General features: G+C 57.6%; 1 protein-coding gene across 1 annotated transcript; it reads right to left on the bottom strand.

Annotated features, from left to right (window-relative positions):
- Positions 1-10,222: 10,222 nt before the first annotated feature.
- On the bottom strand, positions 10,223-21,007 carry INKA2 (inka box actin regulator 2). The gene is made up of 2 exons (XM_080647639.1): positions 20,851-21,007; positions 10,223-11,421 (listed from the first exon to the last, which is right to left on the bottom strand). The coding sequence occupies exons 1-2, from the start codon at positions 20,905-20,907 to the stop codon at positions 10,603-10,605; spliced, it is 876 nt and encodes a 291-aa protein (XP_080503765.1). The 5' UTR covers positions 20,908-21,007; the 3' UTR covers positions 10,223-10,602.
- Between the last annotated feature and the right edge of the window lie 1,347 nt (positions 21,008-22,354).

Raw genomic sequence — 22,354 nt, 5'->3', positions numbered from 1 at the left:
TTAAGACTCACCTCTCAAAACATCCCCTTGGACTTAAAACCATAGATATCTCACAAACGAGTGAAAAATTCTGAATATTACCTGTTACATAGACTATGTAGTTACTTGCCAGATCAAGTAGAAATCATTAAATAAGAGTAACTCCAAGTTACAATCTGCTTGATTATGTAAACTTGGTGTCCTCTGTTTTAGAACAGAGTACAGAAGGATGACAGGTGCAGGGTTACTATGTCATGATCTTGGGATAGAGGTAGGACTGTGAATAAAAAGGCCCAAAGCCGCGCAGTCCTATGCAGGGTGTGCCTGGCTGAATCAGACAGGCGTTGCTATCTCAGGAATCTGCCGGGCTGAGCAAGACAGAAAGGTGTCTTGTGGAAGGTGAGACAGGTGTGCTTTGGTGGTGTCCCTGTGTGAACTCACAGCCTTGGTTCCAGAGGCAGGGTGCCTGAAAGTCCGATGGATTTTCATCGCTCAACAAGTCCTTCGTGTTGTATGAATCTCGTGACAAGTAGCCGAGAACTGGCACCTTATCAGTATTTGCAGCTACTTAAAGTGTGATGACTTTGCTTGTATGAGGATGATGCAATGTAAAGGAGACTTGATGTCACCTCTGATGGTCAGCCAGCTTTTTCCTGCTAACACACAAACAACTTTAGGGGTGTAGTGGTACCCCAGACAACCTAGTCTTAGAAATGAACAGTAAATACGTAATGTAGCTATACTTTTATCCTCCACGAGGGGGAGCTTCAACATCAGTTAACATTTCTATAAGCATTGAATTAAAAGTATGTATTGGAGCCATTTGTTCTGTAAACACTGCGTGCCTCACTAAGAGGCAGTAAGGCCTTCCCACTAGAGGTTGCCATCTGAGTGGGCAGGGAAGCTACACAGGCAGTTTGTCAGTTATCGGCCACGGCCCCAGGGCTCGTTCTCTGAGGAATGTTGGGTGTGTCTCTCTCCCCCTACACTGAGTTCATCTCTGTGCGGCCCCTCCGCCTGCCCTCATCACTGGCCACCATGTGCTCCTCAGTGAGACCGCCTGCTGCTTTGAAGCTAGAATGTACTTGGCAAAAGTTAATCCTTGGGAAGATACTGATCTTTTTATTACCAACTTGATTAAAACAGGTTACCTGATCTGAAGCTGTTGGTCTCCACTTGTGAGCATTCTTCATGTTCTGGCCCTGCCAGTTTCCACTATTGTGCCTCGTTTCGTTGCGAGGTACATTGGTCCGTCCGCGTACATGTCTGCGTTCTGTGTTTAGGACTGAGGGGCAGAGAGAGGTAGAGGTTGCCTCAGCATGTCCTGGGTGAGCCCTCACGGAATCTCCAGAGACGTAAGATAGGCTGGTATAAATTGTGTGTGTGGTGAAACCAAACTGAAGAAATCCTCAGGTATTCGGAGGAAGAAAATCACTTGTAAAACCACCTTTTGTTTTATTTGGGGCTTGTACTTATTTAAGGTGCTACTTAAATGTATGTTGAAATAGCCCTTGTGGGCTCAGCTCCAAACGCGTAAGGGCAGAGTGGTTGGGTGCTGGTCCAGGACCTGGAAGGAACCCGCCTGGCGGGGAGGGCAGCGAATGGAAGCTTTGAGGCAACCCAGCCACCCAGCCTCTAGCATTTCTGTTCCCCAAAGATGTAAAAAATGCAGCCTGCTCTTGAAAGTGCAGTTTGACGTTGCATTGAGCATGGGTTTTTCTTACTGCAGTTTCCTCGTGGGTTTGATGAACATGCCATCCACTTACTGAATGCCATGTCTTGCTTAAATATTCTTGTCAAGAACAGCTGGCGACTTCGAACCGGGTGCCTAGTTCTGTTTTCTGGGAAGGGTGGATCTGTTTTGAGATGTTAACAAGAGCTTTACAGGGGATTGGGACGGGGTGCACACTCTCTGGCTTGTTAAGCAGCAGCCTTCTGTGGTTCTGGGCGCACGGTGTGACATACATTTCCTGCGAATTGCTTCTCTGAAGCAGCACAGGCTTGGCTGTGCCTCTTGAGGAAAAACCTTAATAAACCTTTCCATTTTAAGCAGTGATGTGACTTTTTTTTAAGCTATTGTTTTCAGTGCATTTAATTTTTTTTTCTTTCTAAATATATTTTTTATTGGTGATAGTATTACAGATATCTCCTATTTCCCTCCCTTTACCCCCTCCTCCCAGCCCCTATCCACCCCACCAGGTTTTAATGCATTTATTTTTATGTTTAACCATGTGAGTTCTTGCGCTTGCTTTTAACTGTGTCAGAGTTCTTGCAGAGCATACAAAGCAGAACCAGGCGCATTCATTATGGACTTGTCAGCAAGTGTTTATCGTGCTTCTGCTGTATGTCAGGTGCTGATCTGCATGTTGGAGATACAGCGGTGAGTAGTACAAGTCCTTCCCTCGTGGAGTTTTTGACAGGTTTGTGTGTGCACATGTGTGCATGTGTGTAATGAGTGCTGTGGAGAACAGTTAGCAGTGTAAAGGTGCAGGAGTGCTGGACAGAGGAATGTGGTGGGTGGATTGAAGGTTTAGGTTTCACTCAAGTTTTTGTTTGCATAAATGCTTGAAATGTGCAGCCTGTACTGCTGGGGCAGGTGGGGCGGCTGGGGAGGCCTCCTGCAGTGGGAAGGGTCTGCAAATGCCTCAGGGTGGACGGGTGCCTGGCCTGTAGGAGGACTGGCAAGGAGGCCAACGTAGCTAGAGAGAGTGAGCAACGGGGATTGGGTAAGGGCAGATTTCTTTCGGCATTTTCTGAGCGGGACCCATGGAAAGGGTTTCAGCAAAGGATATAATGTGATCTGACACCACCTACCTCCAGGAATACTCTGGCCATTGAGTTGAGAATAACTCTAGAGGGGCCAGTTAGGAGACAGAGTGAGTGAGATTCCGAGGAGGGCATACATTTGGAGGTGAATGGGATCTCAAGGGTTGAATACAGATAGAGAAAAGGTACCGGAAGCCCATCATGGGGATGGGAGAGGAGAAATTAGCAAAGGAGAACGTGGAGGTCACTGGTGACCTGATGGGCTCCGGTGGAGTGGTTGGCAGTGTCTGTAGCAGGCGGAGGAGAAATGGGGAGGAGGACGATGGAGCCATGAAGCAAGGCCTTCTCTGTGAAGATGGGAAGCAACGTGTGTGTGTGTGTGTGTGTGTGTGTGTGTGTGTGTGTGTGTGTGTCTCTCTCTAGTGAGAAGAATCCACTGAGGAGAACTGGGTGGAGAAGTGGAATCTCGTCTCCATGAAGACCAGCTAGAGCACAGACGGGCAGAGCAGCAGGAGGGAAGGCAGTGCAGGGATAGAGGAGCTGCAGGCTGCAGGCTGCAGAGCACTGATGGGAAATACCATAAAGAAGTTTAGGCAAAGTCGTGTGAGGTGGAAGCGACAGGTGCATGCTCTCAGGGAGATCTGAAAGACTTCGGAGACGAGGCGGAGGTAGTAGGCCTTGGAGGGGGAGAGTGGGGAAGAATCGGGCAGGTTTCAGGAAAAAGCAAGTGCAGGAAGCAGGAACAAGAAGTGATGGTTTCCGTTGGTGTTACTGTGGGTGGAATTGGCTGGAGGAGGTTGGGGCCGCATTATGCGTGGGGCCTTGGGACAGGAAGTTGACAGTCTAGTAGGTTAAAGCCAGGTAACTAAGAGGGCAGAGCGGCCTCTAGGTGGGACTCGGAGGGCAGGCTTGGGGGCGTTTCAGAACTGACCAGAATGAAAATTACAGTATTGTCCACGCCCCATGGGCTCCATCTTCCGGTCTTCATTTCTCACTTCATTTTCCCCCTTTAATGATCTCCTGAACGCAAGCCCCGTTTAGAAGGGAACCAGCATCAGTACTTTGGTGCTCAGAGATGTTAGGGTTGAAGAGACACGTCTTCCTTTGCTACGTATTCCTCTGCCTCACCTGGCATGATGCTGCTGCCCTCCGAAATGTTGGCACCTACTGGGCATGCAGTACATATTTCCACCCTCACACCCTCCCATGTTTTCCTCTCTCGACTGATGGTTACTTCACAGCAGGAGGCGGCAGCCCCTCGGGCCCTTCCCAGGGGATCTACCCACTGAGTGGGAAGGCTGGGAAGGGGTCTTTTCTAAATCCACCCCTACCAGGTAGATGCCAGTGCTCCTGCCAAGCTTCCACTGTTCAGGCCTTGCCTTCAGGGCGAGAGGGAAGCCACATGGTCGCCCCGTCCACCTTCCCCTTCCTGTCACCGTTGTCTCTGGTTGGGTGGGTTGGGAGTGTAAAGAGCCACCAGGCTGGGGGGATGCTAAGCATGCAGTCCTCCCAGTTTGGAAGGGAGGGCTTGGAACTGGGACTGGGCATTGGGCCCGCCTGCCTATCCTGGGAGCAGATACATTTAATGGGGAAGATGAAAGAAGACATTTGATCCCTACCCTCCCAGCAGGGTCCTGAAGCCAAGGCCACGCTTCGGAATTCCTTGGGCCCTGGAACCACTGATGCAGAGCAGAGCCTCACCCGCTATTTTCTGGGATATAAATGGACTTCTATGAACAGATGCTCGGAACTCAGGTCGGGATCCCAACACCTGCTTGAGTCAGTCTGGCCAGTGCTCACAATACCGAGCGCTCCCTGGCTGCCCCCAGGCTGCCTGGTGGAGGGAGGCTTCGAGGAGGCTCGGGAGGAAATTACCAGCCCTCGTACCTCTGGCTGGGAAGCTGAATCAGTGGAGCAATTTCAGTTGCTACACTTACCCTATTTGGAAGAACCTCTGTTTTGGTTTTGGGTGTTTTGTGGTTTTTTTGTTTTGTTTTGTTTTCCTGACACCCTCCCCTTTCCCACCCGAGTGATGTCCGCCTGGTGCCTCGCTGGCCCCCCAGCCCCTGGAGACAATGCCTGGCATGTGGCCAGGAGTGCAGCTGGGGGTAGAGAAGGCGCTGAACACCCAACTCTCAGCTTCCTTCCCCATTGCCCCGCCCTGGCCCTCCACAATGTGGGAGGGAGAAGCAGCAGACTCAGTGTCCCCAGGACGGGTGGGGAGCCCTGGCAGTGCAGAGGAGGAAAAACTAGTGTAGTGCAGGTCTAGGCCAGATGTTGCCAAAAAGAACTAGGAGCTGAGCCAGGTCAGGAGGACGGGTACAGTGGGGGGCGGGGGTGCAGAAAGGGAGAGGACTTGGGGGCTGGGGCCACGGTCCAAGATGGGAACTGAGGTCCACTTGGCTGCTGGTCTCACCTGGGGGTGGGGGGGAGGGGCAGGCTCAGCTTGGGGCTGAGGAGTGGAGGTCCAGTGACAGCCTAGGGCTTGGGGCTGCTGATACACCAGTAAGGAGTGAGGAGTCGCTGCCCTGGAGGCCCTCATAGTCTAGGACAGTGGTCGGCAAACTCATTCGTCAACAGAGCCGCCGTTTGCCGACCACTGGTCTAGGAAGATCAACACGCACGTGAATGACAGTCTGAGTCCTGTGGTTGGGGACAGGCACCTGCAAGGCCGCCTGGAGGGCTTCCCAGGGAAGTGAAAGGTGAGAAAAAGCCAGCCGGTCTGAGGGGGGGGGGCAGTCCCAGAGGCACAGAAACCCCAGGCTGGGGGCCCGCCACCGCCACCGAGGAGCTCCTCTCCTGGAGGGCAAGTGGGAGTGAGCAGTGCCCAGAAAGGAGGCTGAGCTCCCTTGGATCTGGGTGGGCAGGGCTGGGCCTCCAGGCTCCCCGGGAAGCAGACAGTGAGGATGATGAGTTCACAGGCTCTCGGTTTCCTTCATCTCCTCTGTCCCCGCAGACCTCAGGCGGCACTTCCTTACAGCTGTGGGCTCCAGCCTCCGGTGGGGAGAGCAGACGAGGAAGGGGCTGAGGGAAGCACGGGAGGAGGGGGAGTAACATGTGCAGAGCGGGAAACAAGAAAACAAAACCTGATTCTTCTCTGGGATAGGGTCACCTTCCCCCACCATAGCAACAGCCCCAGAGGCGGGCAGCCGCAAGCTGGGGTGGGCATCTGCTGTGCCAGTCGGAGGAAACGAGGGGCCTCTGTGAGTGGGGAGGGAAAAGAGCCACCAGACAGTGGACCTCCCAGGGCTGGGTCGTGGCTGGGAGTGGCGGAGGCACAGAGCATTAGGCGATTGTTTTTGGCAGTGAGTCCTGTGTCCCTGGACCAGGGCAGACGTGCTCAGAGGGGCATATGGAGAGGGAATGGCTTCTGTGATGTGGAATCCAGGGCCGGTGGCATCTGGCCTGAGAGCTGGAGTTGGGGACCCCGCTGCCTTCTCCACCCAGGGCCCAGGGTTTCGGGACCTTGGCAAGGCTGAGTTCATTGTGTTGCCTGGGCGTGCACGTGTGTGTTTGTGCCAGAACTGGGGTGTGTTTCTGGGCCTGGAGGTGGTGGGTGGAGGGGTGTGTCGGGACTGATTGAGGGCACTGTGACGGGCAGGAACAGAGGGAATCTGGATGAGAGGTTTCATCATCCTGGTGCCTTAAGGATTGGCTAGAGGAGGCAAAAGAGAGGCAGGGGGCATCTAACAGTGCCGAGGGGGTGACTGCAGTCGGGTCTGGCCCGGCCCCGGCCCCATAGGGTTAGGGTCAGGGTTAGCCCAGGGTCTTCTAGGCCCTCCTAGTCCATTGCCTTCCTCTGGCAACACAGCCTGGGCCTGAGCCCTCCAAAAGGGGCAGGTTTCATAGACGCCTCGTCTCCCTCCACCACGCCTTGCGTCCTGTCCATGGCCGTGGGTTCGAGGAGGGCAGCCACTATCTCCTTTAGCCGTTAGTCCCCAGTGGCTGGCGTTGGGGAGGGAGAGACTCCATCCACCAGGGCTTTAGAGCAGGGGCCTGACTCTTCTCAAAACCATCAGGACTTGGCTAATGCAACTTTAGTCCTTGCCAAGAACATGAGGGCCCCGAGGGCTGACCATGCAGGAGAGCTGAGAGCGGGAGGGGTGGGGTGCTCCCCAGAGCACATCCTCAGGCAGTGGGCTCCTCAAGCCCCTCTTCTGGGTGCAGCCCATGCTGCTGCCCTCCATCCCCACTCCCAACACACACACCATCCTTCCATGGAAAACGGTAAACTGGCAACAGCAGGCCTCCGGGTAATATTTTTGCACTATACAAAGACATGTCCACACCTATTGTCTTCTGATCCTGGCTGCATCCTGTGAGGTCATAGGGCCAGTATACATTTTTAACAAGGCTCAGAGAAAGTTTTTTTTTGTTTGTTTGTTTTTTGTTGTTTTTTTTTTAGCATTTTTGCATTGCGTCCCATGGTTAGCGCCAGAACTGAAGGCCAGGGAGTCCCACATATTCTGCTCAATATATAGAAGGTGTGCTTGACCCTTAGGTACACTTTGTCCTTAAAGTCTCAACACAGCCCTGCATGGTCCCTGTTCCTCCAGTGAGAAGAATGAGGCTCCCAGAGGCCCAGCAACAGGCTCAGGCTCTGCAGTGACAGAAGGGGCCTCACGTGCTGTGTGTCCGCCTCCAGACCCAGCGCTCGTGCCCTGGCACTAACAGAAGGGCCTTAGGTGCCCTGGTGGGAAGTCACCTGGGGACACAGGCCCCTGCTCCCCCGAGGGACAGGCTGTGCTCTGGCTTTTATGGGGCCCTATAGGAAATGTCACTTGGGGAGACAGAGGAGCCCCTCCTGGACAGGGCCCTGGGAAACGGGGGGCTGAGGTGGAGACAGCTGAACCAGGCAGGGTCTCTTCCTCAGGGCAAGTTGGGGTTCAGATCTCAACCTGAGGGGTGGGTGCAGGGGAAGTGCTTGAGGGCAGAGGGGCCCCAGGTGTGAAGGGTTGGAAAGAGAAGGGCAGGAGGGGGCAGGCCCTTCCTGTTCTAGCTCTTGCTTGTGGTAGGCACAGACTGGCCACAGGGCCACAAAGAAGCAAGTGGGGACCCTGAGCAGATGCCTGAGCCAATCAGGGGGGCTCAGTACCTGCCAGTGAAGCAGGCCAGGTGTGAGGCAGGGCCCCAGGCCAGGGAGAATATGAAATGAGCTTCCAGCCTATTTGCATGTCCTAATTAACCATAAAATAAGCCCCAGGGGCAGAATTAAGCTGTCAGTTTCTCTGCTGTGTGCTTCCACTACTTCCCCCCACTACCCACAGCTCTCCAGCCAGCCAGCCAGCCCGCACCTCCTCATCACTTAGGCTCCAGGCATTCCCAGCGCCTTCCTCCCTCTGCCTCCTTAACATAGTCTCCATCCTGGTTGGTTGCAGTCCCTGCAGGAGCCCACAAGAGGAGGGAGAAGGAAAAACGGGGAGTGAATGAATGGGCCATAAGCTTTCATTAGCAAAGCCTAACATAGCAAGAGGCATCACACCAGCCCTGTCAAGACCCCGGCAGTTTCCCCACCCAAGTCAGCGTTCTGTTTACTTCCAGGCCTGGATCCTGAGAGGACAGGTTTTGGCTTGGCTTTGGGGCAGAGGTGGCAGCTTGTGGGAAGTGTGAGGAGCACAGGGCTGGACCTGTTCCAGTCTCAGCTCTGCCGCTGCGACCCTGGCCAGTTCCCATCTCCGAGCCGCTCCCTGTGAAACGAGTCACAGCAGCCACTTCCAGGGTATGGTGGGGAGGCAATAACCTGAAGATGCTGGTGCGACACCCGTTAGTGATGTCGCAGCAGACGGCACTCCTGGTCGGTTTGTTCCCTCCCCCCACCCCCCAAGTTAAAAGGGGTGTTGGTTCCCTTGAATCCTGGCTCACCGGTAGGTTCATGTTGCTTCTCTCTCCGCTCTGGCCCCTGATCAGGAACTGGGTCCTTTCCATTGCTCTGTTCTTCGTTTCTGTGGCAGTGCCTGGCATTGGGAGGCGCTCGGACGGTTTGATTGGTCTAAATTGCTGTGATTGGTCCACAGGAGTCACAGGTGAATGGCCGAGAGGTGACTCTGTTTCCTGTAGTTGCTCCTAACTCAGATCTGGTGCCTTCTTGAGTAATTTGCTGGATGGCTTCTCTTCTCAGGATTCAGAGAACCAGTAGGTGGAATCTTTGCACTCACACACACCACCGCCACCACCACCAAAGGCAGTCCAGTCTGTGGGCCTTCCCCCAGGGCTGAAACACCCGAGTCCAGGGGGAGACCCGGGGGAAGGGGCTGGGATGGGAACAGCTGGACTAGGTAGGTCTCTTCCTCAGGCCGGCAGGGCAGCTCCTCCAGGCAGGGCGAGCTGCGTTGGCCAACGCCGGGGAGAGCGGAAGAGTTAGTCTCAGAGCCAGAGGACCCTCTGTTTCCAATCCTGCTTCTTCCATTTGCTCAGAGGACGACAGTGCCTTCTAGGGGCATTCCCAGATCTGAAAGCTGTGCATGCTGCCTGGCAAATAGGGGGCTCTAGGAAAACCACCAAGCTGGGTTTCCTCTTGTAGCTTCCGCCATCCAGAGCTGCACACCTACCATCTGATTGTGTGGCAATCTGGGAGTGACCCTATGGAGCTGCTCACTGTAAGCCCCGCCCCCCCATCTCCTCCCTGGGGGCCCGGGTTGGGTGAAGAGCCTTTCTTGTTTTTCTTCTCCAATTTGCTATCAATGCTCTGAGGGCAGGAAGGCGTCTTGCCTCTAATTGCAGCTGTCACCTCCCATCAGGCAGAGGGCAGATCAGACGGGAGGGGTGAAGGGGAGGGAGGGTGTGCCCTCCCAGGCTGGCTGGGCCCTAACAGGGACCTGCATTGTCCGTTCCCAGCCAGCAGGCTTTCCGGGCCAGAGTAGGCGGGCTGGTGGCTTCCAGGGGGTGGCTGGGGTGGCAATGCTCTTGGGCCACGTGCCACCACCACGGCTGCAGAAGCTGAGCTGCTGCCCAGGGCCCTCCCTCTCCCTAGGGTGGTTCTGGGTCAGGTGGGCAGAGGCCAGAGATAGAGCTAGGGATTTGAGTGTGTGTACCATCTGGGCTCACTCTCGCTGGAGTGTATACACCCTGTGTCCTGGTGGGGGTGCAGGGCTTAAGACAGGGTGTTGGGGGGAGCGGTGTGACTCCAGGGCCCAGCTGCACTCAATCAGCCCTGGTCTGGGCCCTGCTGGTGTGTCCTAGGACGGGTGGTGCCTCCTGTGGGCGTGGGGGTGATACCTGCCTACTTGCTCGCTTGCACAGGAGATAATGGGTGTGAAAAGGCCTCTCGGTGCTGCAGGTATCTCTCTCCTGTGATTTGGAAAGACAAGGGCTTCCCCCAGTATTCCTATGCCTGCACTGCTTACCCAGCCGTTTCGGATCCGGTGCCAGCTGACAGCTCAAGGCAGCAGGCACAGGAGGGTGGGGGTTTCTCTCTGCTGCCCCCACTCCCAGGAGGCTTAGGGTTAATACCTGTGCCGGGGAAGCAAACAGTTATGGGGACACGAGAGATGAGGTCTTTATTGGGGGCTTCTCTGAGGAACCTGAGGCCTGGATGCCCTAGTCCATATAGAATGTTCAACTGGGGTCTTTGGGGACAGTGAGGAAATCAGAAGGATTTTCTGGTCTCCTCTTTTACCCGCCTCCAGCCCAGAATGAGCAAAACACACACACACACACACACACACCGCCTCCCCTACCAGCCAGCCGTCACTGTCTCTCCCCACCACAGGCCACCTGGCCTCCTCTCCTTTCTGGGGAAAAGGAACCGGCAGCTGGGCTTCGGAACCTGGAGTTGGGCTTTTGAAAGCCACGCCAGCCGCATCCTCCTCCCCAGGGCCCCGCAGGGTTCAGGGTTCAGTCCACTTTCTGTACCGGGATTCAGACCCAAACAGCGGTGTTAATATCAAAGCCGGAGGGCGCGGCTTCCAGGGCCTTGGGGCAGCCCGTGGACGAGCCCTCCCCTCGCCTGGGCTCCCCCATGCCCGGGAAGGGAGGGTGCCCCTTGGGATGGCCCCGCTTCTTGACCTTCTGCGAGCGTCCGGCTCGGGGCTCTGAGGCCGAGGGGGTCACCCAGCCTGGCTTCTCCTTCAGCAGCCGGTCGCGGTCAGGCCGTACACTCCGCAGGAATTTCCGGAAGATGTTGGCCGTCAGGGCGAACTTGCGGCCTAGCTCCCGGGGCTGGCCCCTCTCTCCCTGGGGCTCCCCCGCCTCCCTAGGCTCCCCCTTCTCCCCGCCCTTCTCCAGTTCTGGCAAGTCCAGCCAGTTGCCCACCAGGTCCGCAAACACGTTGTCCCCCATCACCAGAGGCTGGCGATTCCGGCCCCGGGACATCAACGTGGAGGTCCAGTCATCCGGCTCCACCAGCTCGGGCCTCTGCTCGGCACAGCCTTGGAGCTCTGGCGGCTGGGTCCTGGGTCCGAGAGCTGACTCCCTACCCCACACACTCCTGTCGGATGGGCACCTGGCGCTGCTCCCATGAGAAGTTTGGCTGGAGGGGGAGGCACCTCTGCCACCGTCCCACTGAGGGGGCTCCAGCTGTGTCCGGGGGCTTGCAGGGCGGCCTGGGGCAGGAGCCCCCCCAGAGATGTCCAGCTGTTCCAGGGCTGTCTGCACCTGGAGGAGCTTCAGTTCCTGCAGCGCCCCCATCATGCAGTTCATCTGATCCTGCAGGCCGTCGCCCACCTCCTTCATGGACATCTACGGAGACAGAAGAGAGCCAACCAGTGAGCTGTGGCGGGGTGGGGAGAGCTGCCCCTCATTGGCCCTGAACCTGGACCCCCTTCCCCAACACACACCTCCAGTGTCATTCCAGCTGCCAGTGACCCCGCCTGTACAACCTAGGCCAGAGCTGGGGAGGAGGACCTTTAACCCGCGGTGGCTGCATGAAGGATAGCCTTCCGGCAGCTCCTTGCCGCGACGGGCGCTGCTCTCCACTCCACCGCGGGTGTATGCGTAGATGCCTGCGTACAAACGAACCTATATTTAAGCTCCCCGACTGCTCTGTGAGGGAGCAACTGGTGGTGTTCCCATTCTACAGATGAGGAAACTGAGGCACACAAGTGACTTGCTCAAGATTACATAGTAAGAGGCGAGCTGAGATCATGGTGAGGGGCGCACAGCTGTGGTGTGGACAAAACACCTTTGTCCTTCCTGTGTCTGTGCCCCTGCCTCTGATGACGACAAGGACAATGACGCTTTGTGAGTATGAACTGTGCAACCGGGATGGTGCCGAGGACGCTCCAAGCATCATCGCCCTTCATCTTTACATATCATTGTTCTCAGCTGAACAAATGAGTTACCATAGTGGGTGACGTAACCCGCCTGAGTCACAGCGCACAGGGCTGGACTCACACAGCACATCTCTGTCCAAATGCCATGGTCCTCACCACCCAGTACTTTCAAGACGGTAGCAGTGGCGCTGGGCTTGAAGGCTGCCTGTGCCCCGTGCTCCGTGAGGGAAGAGGAGGAGCTCGCTCCCTGTGAGAAGCGGTCGGCTGGGGTTTCCGTTCACTGCTGGGCACATCTGGCTGCCAGGGCGGAGGTCAGGAGGCCAGCAAGCTCCTGTTTGTGGAAACCCTCGCCCGGCTCTTCCCAGTCCTTCTGAACACCTGTCCTCTCCCAGCTGCTCTGACACGGCTCTGGTGCCCTTCCTGCCTTCTTGGCCCACTGGGCCGAGAGTTGGGGACACGGGGGGCCAGTTCCCCAGCCCCTTTGTGGGTGTCTAAGTCCCGAGTCCCAGGTGCCAGCTGGAAGGGGCTGAGAGATGGACTTGGGTGAGGGCCGAGTTTGGAGGCTGGGCAAGGGATGCTTGGTCTGATAACATTCATGAGGTTCCTACCCCGGGGCCCAAGCTGCCTGGGTCCCGCCAGCTCTGCTCAGGTTACCAGCAGCAATCCTCCTGTGCGGGGGCCATCTGTTTCTTAAGCCCCCCAGAGACCCGTGGGGATCATCTTACCTCCCAGCCTGGTCCTAATGCACACAGCTCAGCCCACGGGGTGGGGGTGGGGGGCTCGGGAGGACAGGCACAGAGACTCTGCAGGGCTGCACGAGCAGCTGACCCTCTCAGGCTTCAGGGTCACTCCCTCCCCTGCCAACGGGGCTCTGGCGGGGGAGCAGGGCAGGATCTCCCGAGCCAGCCCCACTAACAGCAGGGCAGGGCTGCCTGTTCTGGGGGCAAAGAAAGGCCTTTGCTGAGTCGGGAATCGCCACACTCAGAACCTCCCCCATGTGTCCAGGCCCTGACAGCCAACTGCCTGGGCCAGCCCGTGCCATCAGAGTGGCCTCCGCAGCAGCAAGACAGCCTCGGGGGTGGGGCTGGCTTCCTGTGGCCCCTCGCTCTGACCTCTTGGCTACCACCTCCCGGCCCCTTCCTCAGCTGGGGAGACCCAGAGCAAAGTCAGAAAAGACGCGGAGCCCTCATTCTAAGCCTCCCCGGTCCCTTCCTGCAAACTGCTCCTCTGACTCCGTATTCCTGCCCCCTTCCGCCCCCATGCCACTTTCCTCCTCACCCGGACCTAGAGCCTCGGGGTCATTTTTGCCTTTCCCACTGAACGCCCCGCCCCGTTCCTGTCCCCAGATGTCTCCCGTCTGCCTTTCCATCTGAAATGCAGAAGCCTCCTGCAAGGCCTTCCGCTGCCAGAGCTCCTGTCAGTCCTCTTCTGAGACACTTAAAATGCCCCTCCCTATGGTCCCGCAGCGCCTGTCCCTGCCGGCTCCTCTCGGGCAACATTCTTTGTGCATCTACTGATTGAGGGAGGGACTGGGCCTCGTTATGTCTCCCCAGAACCCCGCTAGCACCTGCACTTGCTCCACACCACACAGCCCAGCCGGCGTGGCTCAGGGGTTAGAGCATCAGCCTCCGCACTGGAGGGTCTCGGGTTCGATTTCTGGTCCAGGACACGTACCTGGGTTGCAGGGTCCATCCCCGCCCCCAGTTGGTTTTCTCTCAAAATCAATGGAAAAAGTATCCTCGTTCCTTGGGTGAGGAGTAAAAAAAACCAACTGAGTCCCACTGGACACCCAGACCCGTGGTCGGCAAACTGCGGCTCGCGAGCCACACGCGGTTCTTTGGCCCCTTGAGTGTGGCTCTTCCACAAAATACCACGGCCTGGGCGAGTCTATTTTGAAGAAGTGGCGTTAGAAGTTTAAAAAATTTGGCTCTCAAAAGAAACTTCAATTGTTGTACTGTTGCTATTTGGCTCTGTTGACTAATGAGTTTGCCGACCACGGCCTCAGACCATCCCCAGACTGCCTGCTGCCCTCCGACAGCACCTCCCTGCACAGGGAGAGAGCGTTGGGACAGACCTCAGGGTTTCATTTCCCCAAGAGGCCAGGAGTCTGAGCTCACAGCCTCCTGCGAGGCTGAACACAGTCCAGGTCGGAGGCAGGGGAGGAATGAAATGACCCCATTCAATCTCTTCCAGTATGGAAAAATCCTTGAGAAATAATGCTGACATTTTGTGTGGTTTTCCAGGGAGAATGAATGTGTGGGTATGTATGAATTCGGGGCTGTCCATAAAACAGAGGCCGCATTTAAGTCAACAGGAGCTGACAGGACAGCCATATGGAAAATGGTACTCTGTATTGCTTGAGCTCTTGGGTTCTGGAGACAAATGGAACAGGGTTCAAATCCCACCTCTACCAGGTAATGATCTGGGTGGGTTACTGAAATCCTGTTTTTCTATTTCTCCCTTCTTTAAAATGGGAATAAGACTTCTTGCCTTGTAGGTACAGCTTTGGAGGAATCGGGTGAGGCAGTATGTGATTATAAGAGGCCTGGAGGTGAACTGGGGCTGTTGTCATGGCTTCCTGAGAACTTCCAGAACATTCTTCCTCAGTGGACCTGAATACAGAGTAATGATTGGGTTCCATTCATCCACCTGGTCTGATCAAGGAGAAGCATCTCTAGTCCTGCCCTACCAGCGCCCCACATGGGATGGGGAGGGGAAGGGGGAGCCTTGGCGTCCGCCTGCCCATCGTCAGGCAGGCTCGGTCAGCCAGCCAGGAGTGCTGACACTGAAGAGTGAGAACGGAAGAAGGACACCAAGTGTGGGAAACGGAGGCAGGAGCAGCGGCTGGGTCTGGACTGAGAAGCAGCTGCCTTTCCCCACCCCGAGGGAATGACGTCACCCCCGGAGAGACAGCCAGGGGCAAGCTGCTGTCTGGTCCAGAGCGTGGGACCTTCTCCATCCCAGGGTTTCTCTGGCCTCGGGACCAGAGGAGGGAGAAGAGAGCAGTGTGGGATGGGAGCGAAGAAAGGGCCACATCAGAGAGGATCCCGAACTGGAAATCATCAGCACGGAGTCCCAGTCTCCAGGCGGGAGGGTGCGGAGTTCCTCTCCAGCCTCCCAGGGCCTCAGGCCCTTCCTCGGGTCGGGGACCAAATCACACCCCACTTGGTTTGGGTGGGAATAGAGCTAACAGCCGCCTCCGTCTTCTCTACTGCGAACATCTCTCTCCCGTCCCAGCAATGGTGTGGGAATCCTTTCTGAGAAAGGCCACACAGGGTCCCCCATGCTCCTAGCATCCATCCACCCGCCCACAGTCCACCTTCCACCCCCGCCCCTCCTGAGCCTCCAGGCGTTTCCTTCTGAAACTTGTCTTCATGCCCAACATTAGTGTCTCTCGCTGCGGCTGAAACCAGCCTGGGCTCCCTCCCAAATTAGAGCTGGACGCCCAGGCACCCTCCTGGGGTCTGTGCAGAGCCACTTGCTGTGGTCTGAGGCCTGGCCTGGGTCAGGCTGACGCTCGGCCATGTGACTCAGGGCAGGTGCACCAACCTGTGTGCTTTGGGTTCTGAATCTGTAAAACGATAACCCTTCCCACGTGGGCAGTGGCACTCACCCTCCCCTTTCTGTGGCCAGATCCGACCCCGTGGTGACCCGGGAGGCTGGCAGGGGTGGCAGGAGTCCTCCCCACTTGATGGACTTGCAGCTTGGAGGTTCAGTTTCTCCCTCAGTGTTTCCCGAACATTCTTCCCGAGACTGCCCTCACGATTTTCACCATATCTGCAGACGGCCTCGGCTCTTACTAGGATTTAATGCCTTACCTATATCTACTGCTTGTGGAAGTGCTTTTATAGAGGAACCTAGATGAGATGCATATCATCTGCCGGGAGCAGATGGCCGCTCTAAAACTGGTTTTTCATCGAGCATCACCTACATCGCCTTGAACGCCTCCAGTGGACACATCGATCGACTGCCTGAGGTTCCTGTGTATTCGTGGGAGGACCGGACCGGACCCGAGTCCCCCGAGCCTGGCCCTTACTCAAGGGCGGAGGGCTTCCCATGTCATCCCCACCCCTCACTTCTCAGCCTCATGGGATTGTTGTGGAAAGAAACCAGGCTGGCCAGTGGACGTGCAAAGTCACATCGTACAGAGAGAAGAACATGAAGTCTGGGAGGGACTCCAAGAGCCAGGGAAGGCGCCTCTCCACTAACCCATCAGAGGAGGAAGGGACTGGCTGCCCTGGGCGGGAGGGGACGCTGCTGCTGGGAAGCCAGACCCCAGCATCCTGGACCTCCGGGCCCGAGCCCTTGACGGGGCATGTGAGGTCAGCCGTCCATGGCCAGCACCCTTGCCGGGCACTCGCTGGGCCCGCTGTGGTGTGGGAGGAGTGGAGGTGGGAAAGGGTGGCACCAGCATCCTCGGCAGCCCTCCCGCCCTCTCCTAGCCCCTGACCCATCCCACAGCTGTGCCTCCAGCAGCCGTCTCACGCCCTCTCCCAGCTCAGCCAGGACCCTGTGACACCAGCTCCAGCTCAGCCGTGGGCCTGGCAGTGTGCCCTGCCTGTCTGCCCCCTCCCCATCACTCCCAGGCTCCCCACACAGTGCCTTTCAGCCCCTCTGCAAGCTACAAGGAGGTTCAGGGCCGGAAATGGGAAAAGCCCCGCTTTTGCCAAGCAGCCCATTCTCCAGCCCAGTGAATGGGGACCTTCACAGCCCCTGCCCTTGGCTGGAGCGCTCAACAGGAAGGTAGAGCAGAAACTTTGCCAAGAACCAGTGAGGGAGGACGGGAAAGAAAGGAGGGAAGTCTGAGATGGATGAGCCCACTCTCCCATCCGGACCATCTCCCGGGGGCTGTGTGCTCCGGCAAGAAGCAGACAGACAGAGGTGCCCGATCTCGCCCCTTCCGCTGGCCTCTCCACCTCACCGATTCCTCCCCGACAGCTTCAGCTCCTGCCCCCAGCAGTCGGTCAATCAAGTTCCTTGGGCATCTAAGGGACCTCAGAAAGTTACCTTCCTTTTCTCCTTCCTAGTTCGGCTTTCACATTCCTGCATGGATTCTTCTAATAGCCTTCTAGCCCATCCTCTGCCTCCGTTTCTTTTTTAAAAAGTATTTTTATTGATTTCAGACAGGAAAGGAGAGGGAGAGAGAGAGATAGAAATGATAAGAATCACTGATGGGCTGCCTCCTGCACAACCCCCCTGGGGATCGAGCCCACAACACGGGCATGTGCCCTGACCAGGAATCAAACCGTGACCTCCTGGTTCATAGGTCCACACTCAACCGCTAAGCCACACCGGCCAGGCTCGTCCAAACTCCTCTTTGCCCAGTTCTCCACATCGAGGGAACGGCCGTGTGAGGTCCTCTGCAAAAGCGCTGACCCGCCTCAGGGAATGTGCTCTTTTGCACCAAGAGCTGAGGGCTGATCCTGCCGTGTCTCCTCTGTTACCATCGTTTCTCCTCCTCTCTTTGCCTTTAGGCCTGGCCCTCCTCCAGATGCCAGAACCTCCTGAGCTGTGGCCACTAGCGAGTGGCCTACCTTCTAGCAACACCGTGTTGTCCTAGGATGGCCTTCTCCAGCCTGAGAGAAGTCCCTCTCCTGGTTCCCCAGGCCTCAGCTGGGGTGGACCTTCCAAGAGCTGGCCTCCATCAACCGCCTCCTCCTCCAGGAAGCCCTCCCAGCCTGGCTGTACTTCACGAGCCCCCACTGCTCAGCCTGTATGCACTTTGTTTGCTACTGATCTGAACTCATGAGGAACGCCCTGTGAGCATCTTACATCTGCTTCCTTCGTGTGCCGTGCCTACCCCTTTGTTAGAAGCCCTCCGGGAGCGGAGTGTAAGCAACAGCTGGTCCCAAGGCCTTGTGCTCCAGGCAGGGCCCCTCCGTTGGCGGCTGGAGCCTGGAGCCGGGAGAGATGTGTTCCCTGCTGAGTAGTTGCAGCCCCCAAGCCCCTCGTCCTAATGAAGAAGCGTGTCAGCTGCTGCTACTTCGCTGCCACATTTCATCCCTGAAACCCGATCCAGGCAGGGCCCAGGGGCCAGTTCTCTAGACATTAGCCAAATTGAGCCAAGACCCCCAAACCCTCAGCCTCCCCCTCCCCCACCCTGAGCTCACTCATTACAGAGCAAATATTCTGCTTCAAGAAACTGGGAGATTCTGCTACTTTGGTTTTCCAGGAACAGACTCTTCTTGTCTAGCTTTCCTGGGCCAGGGACAGGGCCGGGATGCAGGAGGGGAGTGCAGAAGGCCCCGGACAGAGACCTCTTCACAGCCCCTGACTGTTCCCTTTTCCAGCAGGTTTAACCCACAGTGTCTGCGGGACCAATACCGGTGGAAAGGAATTTCATGGAATAAATGTCGAACTTGACGGATATTCCACAAGTGCCATTCCTGGGCACACACTGCAAAGCCAGTCCTCCCGGGTGGCAGGGATGATTCTGGCTGGGAGGAACGAACACACACACACACACCCTCTCAAACTCATGACAAACGTCATGCCTTTCCCACCCTACTGCGGACCTGGGGAATACATAAGCCAACACCTTCCTATTCCAACCAAGCTGCATTGAATTCACCCCCCACAACCCTTACAAGAGCCAGAGGGCGGAGCCAGGGCCAACTCAGCTCTGCTTGCTCCTTCATTCCCATTGGGGAAACTGAGGCGCTGAGATTTGGTTCAGCAACCTAAGCACTGGGCTGAGGTGTCGGGGAGCGAAGGAGCCTCTAACAGCTCTGCCTGTCACTCTGCTGTCTCCCTTCTGGAGCGGACTGGCACAGGGGCGGGAATGGAGCCCCATGGGGGTGGGGGGGGAGGGTGCATAGCTCTCCCATCTGAGTGTCATTCTGGGCCCCAGGCCAGGCATTTGGCTTCCTCTCCAAGAGAGTCAAAGGCTGAAGCTGCTCAGACAAAGGGCCAAATGAAAGCTAATGGGGAGCTGGGGACTTCAGCCTCTTCCCCTTCCTCTTCCTGGGGACCAGGGGCTCCAGGCCTTGGCAGGAGACGGTGCAAATCAGGACCTGGAGCTCAGCTCGGTGCAGATGCCTGTTTGCCTTTTCTATTCTCCTGGCACCCACAGACTCTGTCTTCCTCCCCTCACTACCTCCCACCTAGGGTGCAGTAAAAAATGCAAATCGGTAGGATTTTAAAATTCCAGCCCATGCCAGGAACACCCACAAACCCTCTATTAAGATAGATCCTGAGGTGGGTGGTGTGGTCCCAGATTCCAACAAAAAAAAAAAGAAAAAGAAAAAGATTCTGTTAGATTCTGTTCTCAGCATGGGCCTTGGACTTCAGACATTATCTGTGATGTTCTTGACCTTCCTCTCTGGTATTGGACAAATGCATGGGAAAGGTCAGAACTGTGTATGTGTGGGCTGGGCCAGCCATCCCAAACTGTCTTGGGAAGCATGTGAAACTAGTCTGGGAGGGGACAGGATGGAGACTCTTCTGTCGCTCACGGAATTCGCTGGGTAACTTTCCCTTCTGACTGTCACCACAAGCAGGGCTTCAGAGGGAAGCGCCGGGGCTGAGAAGGCAGGCCCTGGAGCTGGCAGGCCGGGAGCCTCACCATCACGGAGAACACCTGCTCTCCACGGCCCTCTCCCCGGAGCTGGCCCCTGCCAGGCTGCCAGGGTCCCTCCGCAGCGGGAGCAGTGAGGGTTTGCAGGCAGGAGGGGGCTCCCTCCCCAGCGGGAAGAGGGAGGGGTTTGCAGGCGGGAGGGGAGAGGGTGCCATGGGATGGCAAGCCCGGGGCTGGCACTGTCTGGATCCAGGTCTGCTGTTGTGAGCCTGGGTGCCCCGCTCTGGGAAGTTAAGAAGAGGAGGAGAGAACAGGTGAGCTGGGAAGTAGCCGACTCCCAGAGAAACACTTAACAGGACAAAAAGGCAGAGGCGAGGAAAGAGAGCTTGAATTCTGGCTGGCGGTTGAAGGAACACGGTGGCAGGTAGGGGTGGAGGTATATGAAGTCAGTGAGAATCAACCAGAGTTGGAGCGGGCACCCCTCACCCCTCCTGGATACCCCACCACCACCACCACACGGAGCTACTTCTCCCAGACCCCGCACCCCGCCCCCGCACGCCCAGACCTGACATCTGGCTGGGCCTCCGCAGCTCCCGCTCGCGATCTGCCAGGCGGTTCCCTCCGCCCGGGCCCTCCCCCGCCGTTCCAGCTGCCAGCCCCCTCCCTGCTGGCAGGCAAGCCCGGGCAGACAGCCGGCCCAGCGGGCCCCCGCAGCCACGGCAGCTCTGCCAAGCCCGGCAGAGTTGGGGGCCCCAGGCAGTGCCAGCTCCTCTCGAGCGACCAGTCCCCGGCTGACCTTCTGCCCCGGGCAGGGATCCGGCCCGCGAACCCTCCCCAGCGCCCCGCCCGCCCCAATCGCCAAGAGCCACCCCAGAAGCCGGGCACCCTGCGTCTCTCTCTTTCTCCCTTTTTTCTTTTCCTGTGTCTATGAGGTTTTTTTCTTTTTCCTTTCTTTCTTTCTTTTTTTTTTTTTTTTGCTTAATCCCTACACCTTTTTCACCCAGCCCCTCAACCGCGCCCCGCTCCTTCTGTGCGGGCGTCTAGGTCCCACTCCGTCCGCGTGTGCGCGCGTCTCGGTGTGCGCCCTCGGTGCGCGCCCTCTTTTCTGCCCAGGCTTCCCTGGAACCTTTCGGTCTGGGTTGGGTTAGCTCGGTCTCTGTCACTTGTTCCTGTGGCCTCGCTCTCACACAATCTTTGCTTTAAGTTTCCTCGTGGCCCTTTTCTCTCGGGACAGGCCCTGCCCTCTGCCTGCCAGTGCGCGTCCCCTCCCCCCCTCCTCCTCGGCCTTCCTCCTCCCGCGCGCGTCCGGGCTCCCGGGGTCCGGCGAGGCCAGGTACCCATCGGGGGCGCACCCCGCCCTGCCGCCCGCTCCTCTCTTACCAGCTCCTGTTTGAGGCGGCGCAGATAGCAGTCCATTTCCCCGCTCTTCTTCCTCATGCGCCCATTTGCCGGGCTCGGCTCCACCACAGAGTCCCAGCCCCACTGAAACCGCGCGCCCCGCGGGCTCCTGGCCCTAAGATCCGCGCCTCTCGCAGCTCTGAGCGAAGCTTTCGGGACTTGGAGCGGCTTCCCCCGCTGCTGGCTGCGCGCGGCCCGTGCCGGGGCGGAGGGAAGAGCGGGCCAGCCTATCAGCGTTCAGGGGGGATGCCCTCAGCCAATCAGAAGAGCGCACGGGGGGAGGGGGAAGGAACCGCGCGGGCTGGGCGCCCGCTGGCTGACCGTGACGCCGCGGGGGTTAGCGCTCGGCCCGGGCCGCAGCTCCTTGGGGGGCTGGCGGGGACACCTGGTCCTGGCCAGCACGGCGCGGGCCACAGAGACGCCAGACTGCACCGACGCCCGCCAACAAAGCACGTGAGCCCTGTTTGGTCACAGTGAGAGCACCGTCCTCCGGGTGGGCACTGGGTAGCGGTCTCCGAAAGAGGCTGAGTGCTTAGTGTCAACCCCCTTCGCCGAACTCCGACCCCCTGCCCTCCACCGCTCGGCAGCTCTTTGTTAGGCTGTTTCCCCCGAGGTGGACTCTGGACGCGTGGCTCCCCCCACCTCCTAGTACAGGGTCCTCCCAGCCCACCCCTTGCCGGTCTGTTCACTTATTTAACACATTGAAGGCTCGCCGCCCTCCCCTCCAGGTTGCAGGTCCTGGGAGGTTCAATGGGACAGGCCCGGTCTCTGCTCTCAAGAACGTGCTTGGGGCGGGGACAGGAGAAGGAAGAGACAAACACGTAAGAAAACGCGGTGGTGTTTCCTTATGAAAACATAAAACGGAGGGACGCAGGAGGCCGCTTGCAATAGCTGGGCGGGGAGTGGAGGAGCAGGCCTGTCCCGTGCCCCGTGCCCAGGTGGCCTCCGTCTTCCTAACGCGGGAAGCGCCCTGTCCGGTCGGGAAAGGAGAGGGACGCAGAAGTGCTCCGAGTCTATTCAACAGGCACCGCCGGGGCGCCCGAGGGGTGCGAGCTCCGGCCGGGCCTGGGCCGGGGAGTCTCGGCTGCTGAGCCCGAGAGGGACCGCCGACCTTCCCGCCGCTCCTCCCGGCGCAGCTCGGATCCACCCCGCCGGGCTCCGTGCGCCCAGACGCTGCGCCATCCGGCCTGGCCCGCGGGGGGCGGTGTGGCACGGCTCGAGAGTAATTAGGGCAATTAGCGACGTGTTGTTTCAAGGTAATTAACGGGAAAGAGTGCCCCGAGCAGCATTTAGGGTCTCTGAGAGAGACAGAACCTTGAAGACCCCACAGAAGGCGAGAAGAAAGAGTGCAGGCGCGCGGTCATTCCACTCCGTGTCAGCAAAAAGCGCTCCTGCTTAATCCTGGAAGATGAGCGGGAGGGAAGGAGGATACAAACGACCATCTTCAGACGTGAAGACCTTGCAGAGTCCCTTCTCCCAGGTCCTC

The sequence above is a fragment of the Plecotus auritus genome (assembly GCF_963455305.1).
Source record: "Plecotus auritus genome assembly, chromosome: 12".
In the NCBI taxonomy this organism is placed as follows: Eukaryota; Metazoa; Chordata; class Mammalia; order Chiroptera; family Vespertilionidae; genus Plecotus; species Plecotus auritus.
Note: the sequence above shows the minus strand (reverse complement) of the source record. Positions and strands in the feature narration are given on the sequence as shown.